Genomic DNA, 22413 nt, shown 5'->3' with positions numbered 1-22413 from the left:
CAACAGAGCAGTCCTCTCGGCCCGAAAGCAGTCAGAAACACAAAATCTAGGAAATGACAGCCGCATGCAGTTCTACCCACTTCAGATTTGGATCACCAACGGACGCGGCCCTCAAATAGCTCTGATACCATGTAGGAATTTACAGGGTAGGTTCCTCAGAAAGAACACCAGAAGGACACCGCTCACAACCAGATCACAGATCAATACACCAGTATTTTTGACGTGGTTAAAACCCTCAAAGAGGGAAAAAGTCCACGGCCTGTCCCAACGTGGGTACTACAGGCAATTTATTAATCAAAGAATGAAAATTTACATAAGCTTCTCTCATGCACGGATTACCCGGACAATGACCCTCCATGCACTTTAAATAGAACTCATGGACCAATCGGGTGTCAAGCCACGGATCAAGTGTTGGTAATACCGAGGTGAGAATGAACCATCGGATCACTACATATCGTGACCGTCGGATTGTAAGTTACAAAATGTACAACGGTAAAGAGACACACTTTACCTAACTCTATACCTAACTCTATACTAGACCAAGTTGAACTTAACTATTTCCTATGTGTCGGAATATCCTAACAGGATCTGGTGCAGTTGTAGGCTGGAAGGAAACTCTTTGGCAACAACCAACTTGCACCTTTCCTCCTTGAATACATCCATAATATGCTCTTATAATACCCTTGAATTTGAAAAAATATGTCGTTCAAAACCTCTTGGAATCTGAGCTGACCTCACCAAAGAAACCGACCATGGTTAGGGAATTTATCCCTACATAAACTAGACTTCCTCCCACCTACAATAATCCTCCTTCTTGTGCTCTAGTTGGAGATAACTGACCTGTTTTAGGAGCCTAGTAGGATACTCGGCCTCCCTAAATAGGCCTTCTTCCCACCTTCATTCACACAAAATTATGTGGTCTGCAATCAGGGAAATTACTGCTGATTTTTGTGCCTAAAATAAGCCTCCACCAACTTGGCCTAGTCTCCTCTTCTTCGTTTCCTTCACCTACAAACCAAAATCCCAAAACAGACCCAAACACATCCCAAACTAGAACTGTTCTCCTCTCCTTCTAAGTTGCGGCTACCTCAGGGAACTCAACCTTATTGTTTCAATCTTCACATGAGGAAAATATTCCCTTGTTGGATGATCGAATGAGGATCCTCCTCATCCGTTTTTATATCTTCTCATGCGGCAATCTCTAGTCCTCTTCTAGGGCTTTCCTAAAGTCCAACCAACCTTAAAATTTTGCCACAAGCCAACACATAATCTTCAAAAATTCATAACTCAACTTCTAGACTTCTGATTTGGATTATTTTCATTTCCCCTAGTTCCTCTAGAGGTCCTCTTTCATCTCCACCAATTAAACCATAAATTATCACCATGGTTTCACAGCCACATGCTTGGGTGCAAAGCCCACAAGCTTGGGTTCTTAGCCCACAAGTCACTTTTGTGTGTTAATTCTTCCAAAACCCACTAGCCTAGGGTTTGGAGTACCTCCCAAGCTACAAATCTCAACACTCCCTCTTAGTGAGGGAGGTTCTTCCAACACAAGTATCCATCAACAGCATCACTGAGGACACTAGCACATTTGGTATATATCATGCAACATACTCTCTAGAATGAACCCTACAATCTCGGTAGTAGCTCTACCTTATCTCATTTGAACTTGAAGACCTCAACACTTTCATAGGGCTACTCCCTCTAAAGTTAGAATCCCTTTGTCTACACAATCTCTACTTGGCCACTCGCTCAACTTGTCACTGATCTTGTGTCCTACAAGTTCAGTCTGAGCTATGGTCGAACACGAGCCATCATCACCGCAACCTAGTCCTACAAGCACTCATCCTCCTAGATTCATGCACATCCCTCCATTTTTGGATATGCAACATCACGGTATGATGAAGAAACTAGCCTGCCAACATCCAGTCCATCACATGAAACAATCTCGATCATGTTGATATTGTCCATCCCAAAGCAATCCTCGAGTTGTTCCAACCATCCATGACAATTAATAGGAAGTCCATGATCAACAATCTTCCCTACAAAAGATTGTTGTTCACCAAGGTCACCGCCAATCCACCAAAAATCCCAAAGCCAGTCAAGAGCACATCTCCATGTCTTCAGTTGAACCCTTTGCTCCATGATCTAGATGATCCTAGCTCCCTCTGAGCTGCTTTGTTGTGCAAACTCTGATTCACTAGACCTTCAAAGTAGCTCTGATACCATGTTGTTTTTCCATGATACTGGATTCTAGGTTAGAATATTACAATCATTGATGCTACCAATCCAAGTCTCACAACGAGACTATGCACAGTGGAATAATATACAATAGTAAATCTACTAGTGAAAAAAATATAGATAACTTTTTACAAAATCCCAACTTCGTTGTATTAATCAAATTGATAATACAATAGTCTAGGGCTTTTGTACCCAGGATAATGGCCCTCATACATTCACTGATACAAGATACAAACAAATAGGGCTTGGTGTTTGCAATGACAACCACCAATCTACCTTAAACAAGGTACTCTGATCATCTGGTTGATGCAGTGCACTCTCTCGTCTCCCCTCATTCGTACCCTGAACACAGTTGCTTGGTCCTTCGGCTCCCGATCTACAACAACTCCAATCTACCTCTATCAATTAACCAAATCCATTAGGCCACTAAACTCGGCTTCACCTTCTCTCTCATTCACTGTTATTCCTTCAACACATCAACACATCGACAATCTTGTCGAGTTGTTCACAATTCTATTTTTGAACATCTCTCAACTGCCCACTACTGCTCCTCAGCCCTTTTGGGACTTTCTTCCCACTAATTTCTTCCTATGTTGCTTGAAGAAGACAAACTTAGGGTCGGAGGGCTTCCCACTATCACTGTCAAATGTCCTTCTCCAACAATGAACTTAGGGCATGGAGGACTCCAAAATTAATAAAAGGTACTACAAAATTATGAGAGCTACATAGCTTAAGAAATCCAAAACAAAAAATAAAAAGGAAATCCTTGAATGGTATAAGGCTTTTAGTATGAAAGAGATAGCAATCAATATAATAAATGTTTCCAATTTTAACATGAATGGGCACAAAATGCCAACAACACAATTGCCTCTATTCTTCCTTTTATTACTTGCTTCTATCGAGCCTAATGTTCTCAATTTGCTTAGCATTTTTCTATTAAATGAAACAAATCTTACAAACAAGTGACCAAACAAGAACCCAAGATCCACTTTCCTACATTTCAAGTAGGAACTAGGGAAAAACCTTGAGACCAATATTTGGTTCTTTATGGTCCCTGAAATTTTCTGATTTTTCTTCAACCCAAACCCAAAAATTTGGAAGGTAACAAGTAGCCTGTATGACCATATTATAAGTAGCATAATCATGCAGTATGTAGTCGCTGGATATTGATTCTTGTCACACGGTGGAAAGGTGAAATATTGTTTCCCTATGGTCATCTTAAATGTTTTTTAGCTATGTTAACTTGAACCACTGCAAAACATAAATTTACATGAGTCTTCTCATCCAATAGATCGAAACAATTTTGAATAGTTAGATCACCTAACGAGTCATTCATAACTAATGATTTAGTCTGAATGCCCATGTACTACTATGGATAATTACTAATTATTAATAGCAGGTAAATGTTGCATTGAAATAATGGCCTAGTTGCTATTGTATTCAAGAGCTTGCACATTAGAAAATTAATATAACACAAATTCATCCTCTATCCTTATTCATAAAGGAAGTATATAAAAGCCAAAGGAGCTATTCATACTCCAATTTATTGGTCACCAAAGTCTGGCTACTATAAATTTAGTTGACAAACAATGTTCATCAAAATCGCATGACTAGATTGCACACATAAACTTCAATGCTAGCATGAATAGCTGAATCAAAAGAAAATATGATCGTTAACTTCAATGCTAACATGAATCGCTGAATCAAAAGAAAATATGATTGTTATAAATTTTATATATACTATATACAAGCACTTAAACCTCCTAGACACACAATAGTTGGGAGGAAAACTGAGAAGTAATGACTTATAATAGAAATAAAAGATCCCAAGTAATGAAACCAGCATATGCAAAATCCAAATATTTGCAAATGTACATTCAATACTCTAGAGAGTATGAAATGCGACAATCATCTACTTGAACATATTTGGTATGTTAGAAACTTGAATAAGAGTGGGAAGACATGGAGGATACTTCTGATTCAAATTTTCAACAACAAATGCCACCATCTAGGGTAGCGTTAGCCGATCTTGTAGGAAATTCATAACATTCAACAAGAAATGTGACTTAGGGGAAATTCTTTATCTTGACCACCACTTGCTTACTTCTGTCAATATCCAAACAACTTTTACTCATTATCATCTACAAACAATAATTTTTCTTTTAATCAGAAAGATATATGTTACATTAAACTCAAAGCATGGCAGAGAGATATCTGATACCTTAAATTATATGCATGACAGGTGTCTGAGACTGGTAGTTCATCCTTTCTTAAGATGGAATTGAAATTGAAAATTAATTTGATGTCCATTAAGGACCAAATTCAGTTAAGAACCCCTTCATAACTTATTGAAGCACGATCTTGTAAATCCCAAAATTATATGCAAAGTTGACTATTGATTAATAGACAATAGGTTGATGAAATCAGGGTAAAATGAACATCCAAAAGCACAAATTTGTCCACAATAGGTTTTCCAAAAATCCATCTTCCACATTTCATAAGCATCACTCAAGTTCCACTATTCTAATAATTTCCTCCCCAAATGTTATCACAATTTAATTCAATCATCAAACTACTCTAGGGGATGTTAAAATCTACAAAAAGAATGGACTAGAGAAAAGGAGATTCCATTTAAATACTAGTCTTAAGAAATCTTCCAGTGTCCTTGGGAAAGCATAAATGTCCTTCAAAATAATGTAGTATGGGAAAGGAAATGAATCCAAATACTTGGAGAACATAGGCATTCCATCAATAAATAACACAGACTGGAAAAAATCATGAAGCACAAAATCATATACTTTCTGGTGCATCATTTCAATCTAATTGAAACAAAGTGAAGCATTACTTGCATAGCCATTATTGATTCCTCTAGACTACCCAAGACAATAATTTCTAGTAGTTGCTTCTTGCTTAAAGCATTCCTTACATAGCTCTTCAACTTCTCCTATATTCTTAACACTAAGAGAAGTTAGTCATTTGAATTTTGATAAACATATGATACTATAGAAACATTTATTATAGCTTAAGTCAAACTAGACTTTTATTCATGGTGTTTTGACAAGAACATAAAATTGGAGGGATATCCAGAACTTAGTTGTCAATGGTAAGAGAGGTCCAAGCCCATCCTTAGAATTTCACTAGGAAATTTTCCACCGTAATGTCGTTATGTCACAAACCCACACAAATAAGTAGGCAATGATACAAGCACAATATGAGACAGAATGTAATTTATACTTTATTCAATATGGTGAATGTCAATACATAAAGCAGATCAATGTACCATGTTACTAATCGTATCTGTCAATACATAAAGCAGATCAATGTACCATGTTACTAATCGTATCGATTTAGTGCATGCAAGAGGAGCAATTCAACGTACCAATTCACTTTGAGAGAAATGATCAATTTAAGTGCTAAATACGTCCAAAAACATGCGTTCCTATATCGGACATACATTTATTTTCTGGCATTATACTCGTGACTATTGAGAGGGGTTGCTATTTTTAGTACCTCTCACACTTGTGTATATCTAGACATTTGTGCACTTATTATTTTTAATAATGTCCAGTTTTAACTGTATTACATAAAATTTTGATTTATAGGCATGGTGATTGTTACTTCAAGAGGCCACGAATATGCGAGTTCAAATCAGCTTGAAGGAGGTGTTCTTATATGGAAGATGAATCAACTTTTAACTTGGTCAAATGGGGCATTTCATGGAAGGCAGAGATGGTCAAAGTATCATTTATTTTCAGTGTTTCTGAGGTTGCGTTATTACTGGATAAACTGTGTTTGTACGTAGTTCTTGGGCACTGATTTTAAAGATTAGTTGTGTCGAATATTCCTCAAATTTTGTCTTTAAACATGCATAACCTTGAGAGTATTTTAGGCATGCTTAATCATCAGTTTAGTTTTGTTTCGCATATTATTGACATTTTTCGAGTAAATTTTTTATTTTTATTTTCCTGCATAAATTAGACTCAGTTTTTAATGGATTTTTTTAATAGATAAGGGTCACTAAATTGGGCGATTTCTAGAGTTATCATCAGTTGTTAAATGGTGCATGTTGCTAAATTCAATGAAAACAGTATCAACTCATGCGCATGCGCTGCATTAAAGTATGAATGAAGTATCTAAATCAGATTGAGTGTGCATGAAGGATAGGAGTTGAATATCATCACCCAACAAGCACGCACTTCATTCTAATTCAGGTTTGATTCATTTGTTATTCCGGGGAGTTCGGTGTGCTGTTTGAAGTGATAGTTTGTATGGTTATACATTAGAATGGTGCGTGGGAAAGAATCGGCATCTTAGGTGAGGTGCATGTTATCCTTCCATAAGGATATCTGTGCCTATGCCATTGCCAGAAAATTGCAGAGTTGAATTTTTCAGTAAAGACAATAAATCTCAGGATAGCAAATTTGTCAGTATTCTCCAAAGTAAAACCAATAGTGAAGACTATATGTCGATCCAATTCACCACCAATAGTGAAGACTATATGTAGATACAATTCACCACCAATAATGTATGTGATGTATATGCAAACATAAATCAAAGGGATGTTCCAGTTGCAAAAAATAAATGATATGCTCGCACTATCAACAGGTTTGGCAGATAAAGTTACAAAATTATAATGTCTACTCCTTCAAAAGAAGAAGATTGGTGATTAGATTCCAAGACCTTCATCGCTCAGCCATTGATGAATACATGATGTCACTTCCCAATGGTTCATGGGGCAGCCAAAGGCAAGCTGAGACAAGTCAACAAGGGATGGATAATGCAACTTTATATTTAGACCCACATGTGCTCAACAATAGACATCCATAGAAAAGGAGGGGAATAAGACTAGTTTTGCAACAATAAAGAAGAAAATAAAACTCACACTACAGGCAGATAATGACAATAGACTCAAATTATTATATATTCTAGTGACACAGTGATTGCTCTCTTACAACACTCTAGAATGTAGAAGAGCTTTGGCCTCCACTAGCATTGTTGTTGTTGTGAGTTGTACTTGCATCACCCAACAAACATGTGAAATCTGATTGCGGTTTTGGAATGCCACCAATGCCTTGAAATATCCACCACCTGTATCGAGTGGATCGACAGCATCAACTAGCGGCTCTCGGCAAAGATCTACGGCGATGATGTTATCCCGTGTATCGGCTAGCGGTAGCAGTAATCGGTACCTACCTCGCAAAAGTGTCTCTAATGGATTGGAGTGTGCCCACAATGTCCATCATAGTAGGTCGTCCTTCAGGAGAATCTCTTGTGCAAAGCAAACCCATGCTTAAGGATTGATTGAGGCAGTTAAGATCTTTATCTGCTTGAGTGCTTGTACTAGCCCCTCTCAATAAAGGCTTGTCCACCACTTCCCCTAGTTGATTTGGAAAATGGTTACCCACCCATTTCTGTAAGTTCATTCCTTCCACGAACATGTTGTCAATAGGCTTCTTTCCAGTGAGCATCTCCAATAACAATATTCCAAAGCTATAAACATCACCTTTTGTTGTGATATGCCCACCCAATCCATATTCTGCATTCAAACATTCTTGTCATAAGGTTTATAGTTCAAAATATTTAATAAAAATATGAAACTCATAATATTGTCTAAAATGTCATCTAGTTCAAATAATACCTGGAGGAATGTAGCCCATTGATCCCTTAAGTGCAAGTGTAGAAGTGGAAGTTGAATCCTCATTATTTTCAAAATATATGGTTGCAATCCCGAAGTCTATTACATATGCTGTCAAATCTTCACCAAGAAGCACATTGTTTGGTTTCAAATCACAATGGATCGCTTGCATGAAACAATGGTGATGGAGATATACCATACCTTGGGCAATGTCTATTGCTATATTCAACCTTTGAACCAATGTCAAACCACTTTCTACTTCACCATTAGGATATAACCACTTTTCTAAGCTTCCATTTGGCATAAATGGAAATATCAAAGCTTTCATTTGGAGGTTTGAATATGAGGTTATGACTCTAATCAAATTCCGATGCCTGACTCTACTCAAAACTTTGCACTCCTTTTTGAAATTCTTGTGAGCCCCTTCCCTTTCCAAATTGAGAAGCTTGATGGCAACCAGTGTCCCATCATTCAAAACCCCTTTGTACACTTTCCCAAAAGTGCCCACTCCTAACAAGTTGGCGTCACTAAATCCATCTGTTGCAATGATGAGCTCTCCATAAGAAATTCTTCGATGCCCCACATTTAAGGATGCCCCAGCATTAATAGGAATATTCTTCTTGTGATTTAGTCTACACAAGATTCCTATAACTGAACACAGTACAATAGTAACTGCAACTGCAACAATAGGTATGGCAACTTTTCTCAGATGAGAAACACTTTTATGCTTGTGAGTAGAGCACAATGACAAATTTACCCAAGGTCCACAAAGACCCGGATTTCCCATAAATGCCGTGGCATTAAGATTTTTGAAAACTCCACATTTCGGGACCTCTCCTGAGAAGTTGTTGAAAGAGAAATTCAATTGGCTGAGCATTTTGAGATTTGCCAATGATGCGGGTATTCCACCTGACAAATTGTTGGAAGATAAATCTATATTTTGAAGACTTAGAAGTTCACCGAGTGAGATTGGGATTAGACCTTCAAGTGCATTGCAAGAAAGATTTAGGTATTGTAATTCTTTGCAATTTCCAAGCCCACTTGGAATATAACCAGTTAGCCGATTTGCAGAAATATCTATAGCTTGAAGCATAGTCATCTTACTTAGTTCCAAAGGCAAGTGACCCTCTAATAAATTGTTTGAAAGGTTGAAATAGAAAGCTAAATTTGCAAGACTTGCAATGGATGGAGGTATCTCCCCATTAAGCTTGTTGTATGAAAGGTCTAGCGATAATAAGTTCACACATTTCCCTAGATTTTCTGGTATTTTCCCTGATAACCTATTCATACTAAGATTTCATACTAAGATGTAAATACCTTAGTTGCTGAACATTAACAATAAAATCTGGAATCCTTCCTAACAGATTATTGATTTTTAGACTCAAAAACCCTAACCTTTTAAGTTGCCCAATTTCCATTGGAATGTTTCCTTGTAAATTGTTGCGTCCCATATATAACCTTTCCAAGTTTTGAAGATTTTTTAGTGTAACTGGGATTGCTCCCGAGAAAGAATTAATAGCTAAAGAGAGAAGTGTTAAATTAGTTAAGTTACCAATCTGTGGAGGTATTTCCCCCACTAATCTGTTAGATTCCAAGTTTAAGAAGTAAATTTTCCTAGAGAGGCGGCCCACTGAAGAGGGCAAATGTCCAGTAAGATGATTAGTGCTTAAATCTAATTCCCGTAGGGCGGAACAGTTAGTAAGAGCAGTAAGAATGGGCAAGTCTGTAGTGCTGCTGCTGCTCACCAGTTGATTGCCACCTAAGAAGAGTACATGGAGCTGCGTCAACTTACCCAACTCGAATGGCACCATTCCGCCGAGCTGATTACTATTTAAGTCGAGCTCCTCAAGGTTAGTACAATTGGAGAGGGATGCAGGAATGCTGCCACTCAACTGATTAAGTGACAGATAGAGTACCTTCAACCGCATGCTCTTGCGACACAACTCCATGGGAATGCGACCAGTCAACTGGTTTTCACCGAGATCTAACATTCCAAGATTGGTGAAGTTAGAAAAGGAAGACGAGATTTGTCCCCACAGATGGTTGTCACTCAACAGAAATTCGTTGTCACCCATCTGAATCCCAGGAGGGTACACTTCCGTGAGGGTGGTTGATATGTTACCCGAGCAGGCAGGGATTCTACCCGTCAGGTTGTTAGAGAATAAAGTTAGGAAGTGTAACCTGGGGAGATCGCATATTAGTTCATAGGGAATGTTCCCTATGAGTTTGTTCTGGCCCAGAGATGGCTTGTAAGCTACGGCAGCGGGCAAGAGTGGGTGGAATAGAACCTTGGAGTTGATTCAGAAACAGGTAAAGCTCCTTTAAGCGAAACAAATTTCCCAATTGATAGGGAATGTGACCATGAAAAGTGTTATTGCCAAGGTGGAGAATCCAAAGAATTCCTTACATAGTTCTTCAAATTCTCCTCTATTCTTAACACTAAGAGAAGTTAGTCATGAAGAAACATTTATTATAGCTCAAGTCAAACTAGACTTCTATTCATGGTGTTTTGACAAAAACATAAAATTGAAAGGATATCAAAAACATAAAATTGGAGCGATATCAAGAACTAAGTTGTAAATGGGTAAGAGAGGTCCAGACCCATCCTTAGAATTTCACAAGGAAATTTTCCACCTTACTATCGTTATGTCACAAAACCACACAAATAAGCAGGTAATGACACAAGCAGAATATGAGAAAGAATGTAATTTATACTTTATTCAATATGGTGAAGGTCAATACATAAAGCAGATCAATGTCCCATGTTACTAATGGTATCGATTTAGTGCATGTAAGAGGAGCCATTCAACGTACCAATTCACTTTGAGAGAAATGATCAATTTAAGTGCTAAATACGGCCAAAAACATGCGTTCCTATATCGGACATATATTTATTTTCTGGCATTATACTCCTGACTATTTAGAGGGGTTACTATTTTTAGTAGCTCTCACAATTGTGTATATCTAGACATTTGTGCACTTATTATTTTTAATAATGTCCAGTTTTAACTGTATTACAGGAAATTTTGATTTTTAGGCATGGTGATTGTTACTTCAAGAGGCCACGAATATGCGAGTTCAAATCAGCTTGAAGGAGGTGTTCTTATATGGAAGATGAATCAACTTTTAACTTGGTCAAATGGGGCATTTCATGGAAGGCGAAGATGGTCAAAGTATCATTTATTTTCAGTGTTTCTGAGGTTGCGTAATTACTGGATAAACTGTGTTTGTATGTAGTTCTTGGGCGCTGATTTTAAAGATTAGTTGTGTCAAATATTCCTCAAATTTTGTCTTTAAACATGCATAACCTTGAGAGTATTTTAGGCATGCTTAATCATCAGTTTAGTTTTGTTTCGCATATTATTGACATTTTTCGAGTAAATTTTTTTTTTTTTATTTTCCTGCATAAATTAGACTCAGTTTTTTATGGATTTTTTAATAGATAAGGGTCACTAAATTGGGCGATTTCCAGAGTTATCAGCAGTTGTTAAATGGTGCATGTTGCTAAATTCAATGAAAACAGTCTCAACTCATGCGCATGCGCTGCATTAAAGTATGAATGTAAGTATCTAAATCAGATTGAGTGTGTATGAAGGATAGGAGTTGAATATCATCACCCAACAAGAACGCACTTCATTCTAATTCAGGTTTGATTCATTTGTTACTACGGGGAGTTCGGTGTGCTGTTTGAAGTGATAGTTTGTATGGTTATACATTAGAAGGGTGCGTGGGAAAGAATCGGCATCTTAGGTGTGGTGTGTGTTTTCTTTCCAAAAAGATATCAAAAAGATATATGTGCCCATGCCATTGCCAGAAAATTGCAAAGTTGAATTTTTCAGTAAAAGACAATAAATCTCAGGACAACAAACCTGTCAGTTTTCTACAATGTAAAACTAATAGTGAAGATTATATGTCGATCCAATTCACCACCAATAGTGAAGACTATATGTCGATCCAATTCACCACCATTAATGTATGTGATGTATATGTAAACATAAATCAAAGGGATGTTCCAGTTGCAAAAAATAAATGATATGCTCGCATTGTCAACAAGTTTGGCAGATAAAGTTACAAAATTATAATGTCTACTCTTTCAAAAGAAGAAGATTGGTAATTAGATTTCAAGACCTTCATTGCTCAGCCATTGATGAATACATGATGTCAATTCACAATGGTTCATGGGGCAGCCAAAGGCAAGTTGAGACAAGTCAACAAGGGATGGATAATGTAACTTTATATTTAGACCCACATGTGCTCAACAATAGACATCCATAGAAAAGGAGAGGGGAATAAGACTAGTTTTGCAACAATAAAGAAGAAAATAAAACTCACACTACAGGCAGATAATGACAATAGACTCAAATTATTATATAGTCTAGTGACACAATGATTGCTCTCTTACAACACTCTAGAATGTAGAAGAGCTTTGGCCTCCGCTAGCATTGTTATTGTTGTGAGTTGTACTTGCATCACCCAACAAACATGTGAAATCTGATTGCGGTTTTGGAATGCCACCAATGCCTTGAAAAGTGTCTCTAATGGATTGGAGTGTGCCCACAATGTCCATCATAGTAGGTCGTCCTTCAGGAGAATCTCTTGTGCAAAGCAAACCCATGCTTAAGGATTGATTGAGGCAGCTAAGATCTTTATCTGCTTGAGTGCTTGTACTAGCGCCTCTCAATAAAGTCTTGTCCACCACTTCCCCTAGTTGATTTGGAAAATGGTTACCCACCCATTTCTGTAAGTTCATTCCTTGCACAAACATGCTGTCAATAGGCTTCTTTCCAGTGAGCATCTCCAATAACAATATTCCAAAGCTATAAACATCACCTTTTGTTGTGATATGCCCACCCAATCCATATTCTGCATTCAAACATTCTGGTCATAAGGTTTATAGTTCAAAATATTTAATAAAAATATGAAACTCATAATATTGTCTAAAATGCCATCTAGCTCAAATAATACCTGGAGGAATGTAGTCCATTGTTCCCTTAAGTGCAAGTGTAGAAGTGAAATTTGAATCCTCACTATTTGCAAAATATATGGTTGCAATCCCGAAGTCTATTACATATGCTGTCAAATCTTCACCAAGAAGCACATTGTTTGGTTTCAAATCACAATGGATCACTTGCATGAAACAATGGTGATGGAGATATACCATACCTTGGGCAATGTCTATTGCTATATTCAACCTTTGAATCAATGTCAAACCACTTTCTACTTCACCATTAGGATATAACCACTTTTCTAAGCTTCCATTTGGCATAAATGGAAATATCAAAGCTTTCATTTGGAGGTCTGAATATGAGGTTATGACTCTAATCAAATTTCGATGCCTGACTCTACTCAAAACTTTGCACTCCTTTTTGAAATTCTTGTGAGCCCCTTCCCTTTCCAAATTGAGAAGCTTGATGGCAACCAATGTCCCATCATTCAAAACGCCTTTGTACACTTTCCCAAAAGTACCCACTCCTAACAAGTTGGCGTCGCTAAATCCATCTGTTGCAATGATGAGCTCTTCATAAGAAATTCTTCGATGCCCCACATTTAAGGATGCCCCAACATTAATAGGAATATTCTTCTTGTGATTTAGTCTACACAAGATTCCTATAACTAAACACAGTACAATAGTAACTGCAACTGCAACAATAGGTATGACAACTTTTCTCAGATGAGAAACACTTTTATGCTTGTGAGTAGAGCACAATGACAAATTTACCCAAGGTCCACAAAGATCCGGATTTCCCATAAATGCCGTGGCATTAAGATTTTTGAAAACTCCACCTTTCGGGACCTCTCCTGAGAGGTTGTTGAAAGAGATATTCAATTGGCTGAGCATTTTGAGATTTGCCAATGATGCGGGTATTCCACCTGACAAATTGTTGGAAGATAAATCTATATTTTGAAGACTTAGAAGTTCACCGAGTGAGATTGGGATTAGACCTTCAAGTGCATTGCAAGAAAGATTTAGGTATTGTAATTCTTTGCAATTAGCAAGCCCACTTGGAATATAACCAGTTAGCCGATTTGCAGAAATATCTATAGCTTGAAGCATAGTCATCTTACTTAGTTCCAAAGGCAAGTGACCCCCTAATAAGTTGTTTGAAAGGTTGAAATAGAAAGCTAAATTTGCAAGACTTGCAACGGATGGAGGTATCTCCCCATTAAGCTTGTTGTATGAAAGGTCTAGCAGTAATAAGTTCACACATTTCCCTAGATTTTCTGGTATTTTACCTGCTAACCTATTGATAGAAAGATCTAAATATCTTAGTTGCCAAAGGTTAGCAATAGAATCAGGAATCCTTCCTAACAGATTATTGCCTTCTAGACTCAAAAGCCCTAACCTTTTAAGTTGCCCAATTTCCATTGGAATGTTTCCTTGTAAATTGTTGCCTCCCATAAGTAACCTTTCCAAGTTTTGAAGATTTTTTAGTGTAACTGGGATTGCTCCCGAGAAAGAATGAGAAGCTAAAGAGAGAGTTGTTAAATTAGTTAAGTTACCAATCTGTGGAGGTATTTCCCCTACTAATCTGTTAGATTCCAAGTTTAAGTGGTAAAATTTCCTAGAGAGGTGACCCACTGAAGAGGGCAAACGTCCAGTAAGATGATTAGTGCTTAAATCTAATTCCCGTAGGGCGGAACAGTTAGTAAGAGCACTAAGAATGGGCAAGTCTGTAGTGCTGCTGCTCACCAGTTGATTGCCATCCAAGAGGAGTACTTGGAGCTGCGTCAACTTACCCAACTCGATTGGCACCATTCCGCCGAGCTGATTACCACTTAAGTCGAGATCGTCAAGGTTAGTACAATTGGAGAGGGATGCAGGAATGCTGCCACTCAACTGATTACTACCCAGATAGAGTACCTTCAACCGCATGCTCTTGCGACACAACTCCATGGGAATGCGACCAGTCAACTGGTTTTCACCGAGATCTAACGTTCCAAGATTGGTGAAGTTAGAAAAGGAAGACGGGATTTGTCCCCACAGATGGTTGTCACTCAACAGAAACTTGTTGTGACCCATCTGAATCCCGGGAGGGTACACTTCCGTGAGGGTGGTTGATATGTTACCCGAGCAGGCAGGGATTCTACCCGTCAGGTTGTTAGAGAATAAAGTTAGGAAGTGTAACCTGGGGAGATCGCATATTAGTTCATAGGGAATGTTCCCTATGAGTTTGTTCTGGCCCAGAGAGATGGCTTGTAAGCTACGGCAGCGGGCAAGAGTGGGTGGAATAGAACCTTGGAGTTGATTCAGAAACAGGTAAAGCTTCTTTAAGCGAAACAAATTTCCCAATTGATAGGGAATGTGACCATGAAAAGTGTTATTGCCAAGGTGGAGAATCCTAAGAAAGGAAAGATTGCCGAGAAGAGGAGAGATTGTACCTTGCAATTCCATAGATGAAACATTGAGTGAAACCACTCTCTGTCTGTGGCGACTGCATATGACACCTGTCCACTCGCAGAAGGAAACATTGCGTTTCCACGTAGCGGCTAACGATTGCCATGGATCGTAGGTGATTGCAGAGAGAAATGCAAGGAGAGCCTCTTCATCGGAAGCATTGCCGAGATGAGCATGCCTGTGGTCTGACAACTGAAAGGCGGAAGAAAATATGAGTGGAGTGGGAAAGAGAAAGAGGAAAGAAGAGAGGAAAAGTAATGTGCATAAAAGCGAGGGAGCGTTACAGATCTGCATCTTTCTACTGCTCTCACAGGAATGGGAATGGTTTGAGTTTCTTGGTTTATTTATAGGAATTAATGAATGTTTCTTCGAACACTAAATGCATTGCGCGCTGATAAAGATAGAAATTCAAAAAGCCTAAAGTCCTCGGAGACGCTAATTTTCCACAACAGAAGAAACGCACATTGGTAGTCTAATTAATAAAATAGCGCACTTCGATAAACCACTGTCTCGTCTTTTACATAAATTCAAACGTCACACATGAGAAGGCGCTAATTTCGTGATAGGACACTGGGAAGCTATATTTAATATGCCCATTAATTGTTCTATAAACTGAGAAATAAAAAATGGCCTTTAAAAAATAGCACTGCGATCAAGCTGGGAAATAAAGGTTGCCCTAGAAAAATAGCACTGCAATAAACTTTACAGTTTACAGATGGAGAAATCTTGTGGAAATTTTTAGGTGGGCCAATTTTTAAATATGACTTTACGCATGGAAATCAGTAGTCATAGGACCTCATGATTAAAATATTGTAAAATACTCAAATCCTAAAGTTCAGATATGGAGAAATATTGTGTTAAAATTTGGGTGGGCTAATTTTTAAATACGACTTTACATATGGAAATTGGGAGTCACAGCGCCTCATGACTAAAATATATTAAAATGTTAAAGTCCTCCATGACGCTAATTTTTGTGACAGCCGCAGTTGGATAAAAAAATTTAAAAATAAGAAAAGTATCGTGCTGCTTTCATATTAATACACTTCAAGAGACGTATCTTACACTTCAAAATACGTATCCCTTGGTACTTTTAATCAATAATCTTTAAAATCATATTTTGAAGTTCAAAATTATGTTTCACTTTATATATTTATGCGGCATCTTTGAACTTAAGTTATATTCAGTGCAATTATTCCAAATTGTTGTCATATTACAGTTTGATACCATGTGTTCTAGTAGTAATTTGGAGCTATTGGTATAATATTAAGTTATAAATTTGTATTTGTCTGTATTTTGAAGATTTATTTTATTTCATAAAATTATTTTTGACAATAAAAATTATAATTTAAAATTTATATATATATATATATATATATATATAATTTTTGACAATATGAGATGTATCATAAAATAAGTGTTTTAATATTTATTATGTATTAACTTCTATAGACATTTACCAATAAAATAATTTATATGGTTATATTAGTTAATATTTTATTATAAATTATTTTAACAAAAATAAATTTAATAAAGCTAATTTTAAAAAATAAATATTTAAGAGCGATTTTTTTTGGTAAAAAATCACTCATTTTTTACATATATGGTTAATTGGATGATATTTGTCAAAAATTTGCCAATTTTAATAATAAATTATATGATTTTTATTATACATATGAATTTTCAAACCAGAATAGTCGCATACAATACTTTATATAGGAAATTATTTAAATCTTTAATAAATACCTTGTCATTGAGCTACATCCACCTGCAGTAATCCACACCAATCCATCAAAGGCAGTAATCCACACCGATCCATTAAAGGCAACCTAATACGTCCACGGTCAGTAACAGTAATCTAGACCACTACGTCCACGAGCAGTGAACCACACCAATCCATCAAAGGCAGTAATCCACACCAATCCATCAAAGGCAACCTAATATGTCCACGGGCAGTAACAATAATCCACACCAATCCATCAAAGGTAATAAACCACACTAGTCAACCACTACACGAAATTCCCTACAATGGATTGGGTAGCCCTGGGGAGAATTACTCACATGATGACTTACCCTAACCCTCTTTGAATCAAATTTCTTATGCACTATGGCTTTGACCATGGGATGGTGAAGGATTTTAAGCTCCCTAATATGTCAACTTCTATGTCTCAATGAAATTGATTGATGGGGGTTATATGAAGCCTATGCCATCGATCCTACACCTACACCACGAAGATTGTTTGGTCTTGGTGCCCAAGTGGGCTTAATCTATGTGTGTTGATTTATTAAGGTGTAGTGTTTCAAGTCTTGGCTTGACGGTGTTAACCACGCTCATTTTCTTAGGGTGTGGATGTGTGAAAATAATGTGTCAAGTAGATGAGTTAATTAAGCATGTTTCATGATGCCATGTGCTGATGAAAGTAAAATGTTGAAATTCTATAAATAAATCTAAAAATGACAAAAAAAGAAACAACCAATCAAACACACGAAACCCCACCCACAAGGGCTACTAAGCGGTTAAAAAGGAGAGGTAAAACAAGATACGCAAAGGCACATAAAGAGGCCAAAAAGATCTAATGTCAAGGGGCTGGGATCTAGAGGCTCTAATATGATGTATATAATGCAGATAAACAATAAAAATCAATGGTGAAAATTGTTACAAAGGATAGGTGTGAAGCTCTAAGACATAGGATTCTCAAGGGGATCCTAAGGGGGAAAAGGCAAACCCAAATTATAAAGGGAGAGAAAGTAAAAGAAACCTATCCAAAAGTTCTGAAAAGTAATGGAGTAGATATGAAAAGCGATGGTTGAAAATGCTGAAAATCCTAGACTCCTCACTCAACAAGTCTCTTTCTAACAATGTGGGGGTGTACTCTAAACCTTAGGGAGATTTTTCCTTCCTCAAAGAGACAAATCAAGTGGATCTAGTCCTAATGGAGATTTACAATAGAAGTGGAATATCCAAACTAGTCAGCAAGCAACACTCTAGGCAATTCTGTAAAAAAATTTGATTTTTATTTTTTTGAAAAATATCTTGTGTTCACTTTATGTGATGTTATTGGATAATAGTTTTGATACTTAAATTATTGACATTTACAAAAAATTGATTCAAACCCCTCTAACCATCTCCTAAACCTATGACCATAATTAGTCACTTTTTGGGTAGCTAGATAGGATTTAGTTGATTTAATAACTAAATATTCTTCATTAACTATCATATCGTGACTAGATAGAGTAAGCAATCCACCCTCATATATACATAGAGTTTCAGGTTGAAAATATTTTTTCATGTAATTTGGACGAGGAAGAGTGAAAATCTAAACCCAAGGGATTGGAGATGATGTTCCTATGTGAATCAAAATGAGAAATTCTCATCTTTTTTTTACTAATGAGAAATTATCGTACTTTTTTCCATGAAATAGTACATAGGTACTTGTAAAATATAAAAATACTCGTGGAAACGGAAATGTTTATTTGAAAATCATTTTTATAAGTTAGAAAATTAGAGGGTTTGTAATGGTTTTTGATACTGTGTAAATGTCAAGAGACCTAAAAATTCAATTATTTTTCTCTTAGAGTCCTCTTTATTTAATTTATTTGTCGTATCATAACATTTTGACTCATTAAGTAGAATTTGAAAGTAGTTGGATGATGATTTTTCTCATAGAATCCTCTTTCACTTAATTTGTTTGTCGTATCATAACATTTTGAATCATTGAGTAGAATTTGAAAATAGTTGGATGGTGAAAGAACCCTAAAATATCCAAAATTTTCAATTATGCTTACTTATCAATTGACTCTAATAAATGGAAGAGAAAACACCCATGTCGTCCAATTTGTTAAGGAATTTCAAATTTGAACTTGCTTTCTTGTGGCTTCCCCTATGAAAAAAAGGGTACTTAATCAAGCTAACGTGAATCATATTGCTAATGATGTTATTTGTTGTATTGAAGTATTAGACCCATACAACCCAATTTATAGTTGTTACCAAACAATCATAAACAAGTTCAAACCAATGGAAGGTTTGTGTGACTTACTACTTGATTAATTGACCATCTTCTATTGAAACATAATTTCTAATTTGAATCTATAAATCGTCTTCTAAACTTAAGGTGTTTCCATATCTATCCCATCAAGTATTCCATATTCTACATTAGAATATCGAAAAATGGAATTTCCTTGTAAAATACTACTTTTGGGTATCTTAAGGATTACATGAGAACAATGCATTATTATTTTTCGCCATTCTTTATCACATTACAATGGATGGCTATTTCATACAATTTCATTACATTTTTTAAAATAAAGTGTTATCATTTCTTCATTAAATATAAATTCCAAATTATCATCTTTAGTTTGAGGTTCTCTCTCTCTCTCTATATAAGAGTAGTCTAATTAATAGAGGAAATGACATTTTTTCTTTGACCAAATCTAGTAATACAATTTCAAGCAAGATTGTGATTTTTTGTTGTTTAAAAATGGATTCATACCCTAAAAAGCATGACAAGTTAAAGTTATGATTCTTAATTAATTCTACTCGACTTTGGGCAAAACTCACCAAAAGAAAGTCATTTTGTCTATTAGATAAAAAATTCATATGTGTATGTCCTTTTGAATATGGAATTTGATGTTTACTAAAGACACATATCTAAAATTAAAGATGCGAGGATAAATATTAAAAATGTATTGAAATTATATAATTTTGAAAGTTTGCGTTAAGACATTAATTATGCAATAGCACTTTTTCCAAAGAATTGTTATGATGGAAGGTTTTTTTATTTAAAACATGAGATAAAGGGCACTCATGTTACCTTGCTACGAAAACTCTAAAATCAAAGTTCCACCTTGAAAGATTAAAAACGGGATCATTGGAGAGTTCTATATTAAATGTCATATAGTCATTAACCTTCCACAAATACTAATAACCATATATGGGATAACCATCTTTGTGATGGATAATCAAGTTAAAAACAATTAATATTATATTTTATTAATGGAGAAATGGTTACATGGTTGTAACATAACTCCTTAAGTTAGGATTAGTTCCTAGGTTGTAGGAGTTTGTTCTAACCTCCCTATTCTTTTGATATGTATTTATTGTCTCATCTTTGATTAATTGAACATGAGAGTGTACGCTCTAGTTTATGAAATCTCTAGGTGTAGCTTGCTCACCTGTGAGCTGCTAGTTAATTCAATTCATGTTTTTCTTTCCAGTTTTCTAACATGGTATCACAGCTCAGATCTGGTGAGCCTGATTTACCTATATAGCCTTATTGGATACATTAGAGCCTTCGTGGCTACAGATTCTTCATGGCTACAGTGCCTCAGTGGCAACATAGGAGCCCCAATGCTCACATTTTTGGAGTCTAGGTGGTCAGGAGTGACGTACCTTAATCACACGATAAATTTATTTTCTCACAGGTCTCAGCATATCTCCAGTTGAGCACAAAGTGGTCGTCGTACCTTTCGGCCTGAAAGAAGAGATGATCATCGTGGATCCTATGGTCAAACTCGCGATGATCAACCTCTCCTTAGAGGGATTTTAAATCATCGTTGTTTTTGAGTGTAAAAGAGAGATGACGTGTTTTTTATGGTTCTGAGCTTCTGATTAGGCAGTTTGGTGGCAGATCTATGAATGATTCAATGGTTCTGGTATGTTTTGAGATTTTTTTTTTGTAGATTGTAATTGTTCATTTGTTGAGAATCAACGGTAGATCGAGGGATTGGGATTCTGATCAGTCGAAAATGAACAATTTCATAGGAGCTTATTTGAATGAGTCTAACAAACTCAATGGGACCAATTATACCAATTGGAAATTCAAGCTACAAACGTTGCTTGAGGGATCAAATGCTTGGTCGATCATCAGTGGCAATGTGCAAAAACCGACCATGGTAGTAGGAAACACGACAACACTAATACAAGATTTCGATAAAAGGGAGAATAAGGCGAAAGTCTTATCGAAGATGTTTTTTAAAGACAATATTATCCCACATATCGAAGACTGTAAATCGTCCAGTGACATTTGGAATACACTCAAGAACCTCTACCAGACACAAAACACCAATCGCATCTTGTCTGTCAAAGGCAAGTTGTTTTCCATGAGGATGGAGGAGAATGAATCCATTGTCAGATTCATTGCGCGGGTCAAGGACCAGAAGGACATATTGGGAGACATCAGGGAGAAGGTGCTTGATTCCAATCTTGTCACAATTACATTGAACGAGATGATGGATGAATACCATATTTTCATCATAGGCTTGTCTGCAAGGAAGGAAACCCCTGCATTTGAAGAGCTAACATGAATCCTAATATAGGAAGAAGGAAGTGGCAGAATTTGAGACCAAAGATTTTCTATATTGCTCTGATGGCGAAGAAGAAGCCATACAAAGGGTAACCACCACAGGGATAGAAAGGTAGTGGCATTTTTTAGATGAGACCATTTAGAGGAATGTCTCTAAGTAACAATGGTAATAAATCTGACATTAAATGTTTTTACTGTGGGAATACTGGTCACTTTGCTAAGTTTTTTTAAGAGACATGAAGATGAGTCTAGAAATAAACAGAGAAAACACAGAGGGAATTTTTCTGATGAAGGTCACAATCATGATCTTTGATTATTTGTAGCTGATTATGCTCTTTCAACTATTGAGGAGGATGAGTCCAAAATATGGTTCGTAGATTTAGGTGCGTCTTCACATATGACAAGTAATAGACATTGATTTGAAAATTTTGAAGAAACTACTTGTGGAGCTAACATATATCTAGCTGATGACAGAGGTTATCAAATCAAGGGGTACGGTGATATTCTGGTGATGTTACCTGATGGTACTATCAGATATATTAAAAATGTGATGTATGTACCTGGGATCAATAAGAACTTGATCTCTGTTTCAATGATGGTAGATCAGGACCTGCAAGTCGAATTCTTCAGATCATATTATGTCATAAAGGACAAAAAGAAGGAACTAGTTGTATTAGGAGTGTGTGTGGCAGGCCTGTATTGGTTGAACGTCAAGAGCATGTCACACCAATCTATGGCTCAACAGGATTGACAGTGGAGAACCTTTGGCATCAAAGATTCAATCATCTTAACCTACAAGATCTCATGCTGCTACAAAGAAAAGGTATGGTTGATGGATTACC

The 22413-nt window shown here is 36.5% G+C and overlaps 1 protein-coding gene across 1 annotated transcript; it reads right to left on the bottom strand.

The window, feature by feature from the left end:
* Nucleotides 1-7445: 7445 nt before the first annotated feature.
* Nucleotides 7446-15634, bottom strand: LOC149173305 (uncharacterized). The gene is made up of 4 exons (XM_089426650.1): nucleotides 12842-15634; nucleotides 12341-12739; nucleotides 9272-10178; nucleotides 7446-9156 (listed from the first exon to the last, which is right to left on the bottom strand). The coding sequence occupies exons 1-4, from the start codon at nucleotides 15564-15566 to the stop codon at nucleotides 7869-7871; spliced, it is 5319 nt and encodes a 1772-aa protein (XP_089282776.1). The 5' UTR covers nucleotides 15567-15634; the 3' UTR covers nucleotides 7446-7868.
* Nucleotides 15635-22413: the final 6779 nt, after the last annotated feature.

This window comes from Pinus tabuliformis, chromosome 4_2 (genome assembly GCF_031772625.1).
Source record: "Pinus tabuliformis cultivar Carrire ecotype Pingquan chromosome 4_2, CPIR1, whole genome shotgun sequence".
Lineage (NCBI taxonomy): Eukaryota > Viridiplantae > Streptophyta > Pinopsida > Pinales > Pinaceae > Pinus > Pinus tabuliformis.
This window is presented reverse-complemented; position numbering and strand designations above follow the sequence as displayed.

Coding starts and splice junctions, on each gene's coding strand:
- LOC149173305 (XM_089426650.1), bottom strand. CDS start 15,566: ATGCAGATCTGTAACGCTCCCTCGCTTTTATGCACATTACTTTTCCTC. Junction 12,740..12,841: donor AATGGACTACATTCCTCCAG/GTATTATTTGAG, acceptor GTTTGAATGCAG/AATATGGATTGGGTGGGCAT. Junction 9,157..9,271: donor GAAATTGGGCAACTTAAAAG/GTTAGGGTTTTT, acceptor TAGTATGAATAG/GTTATCAGGGAAAATACCAG.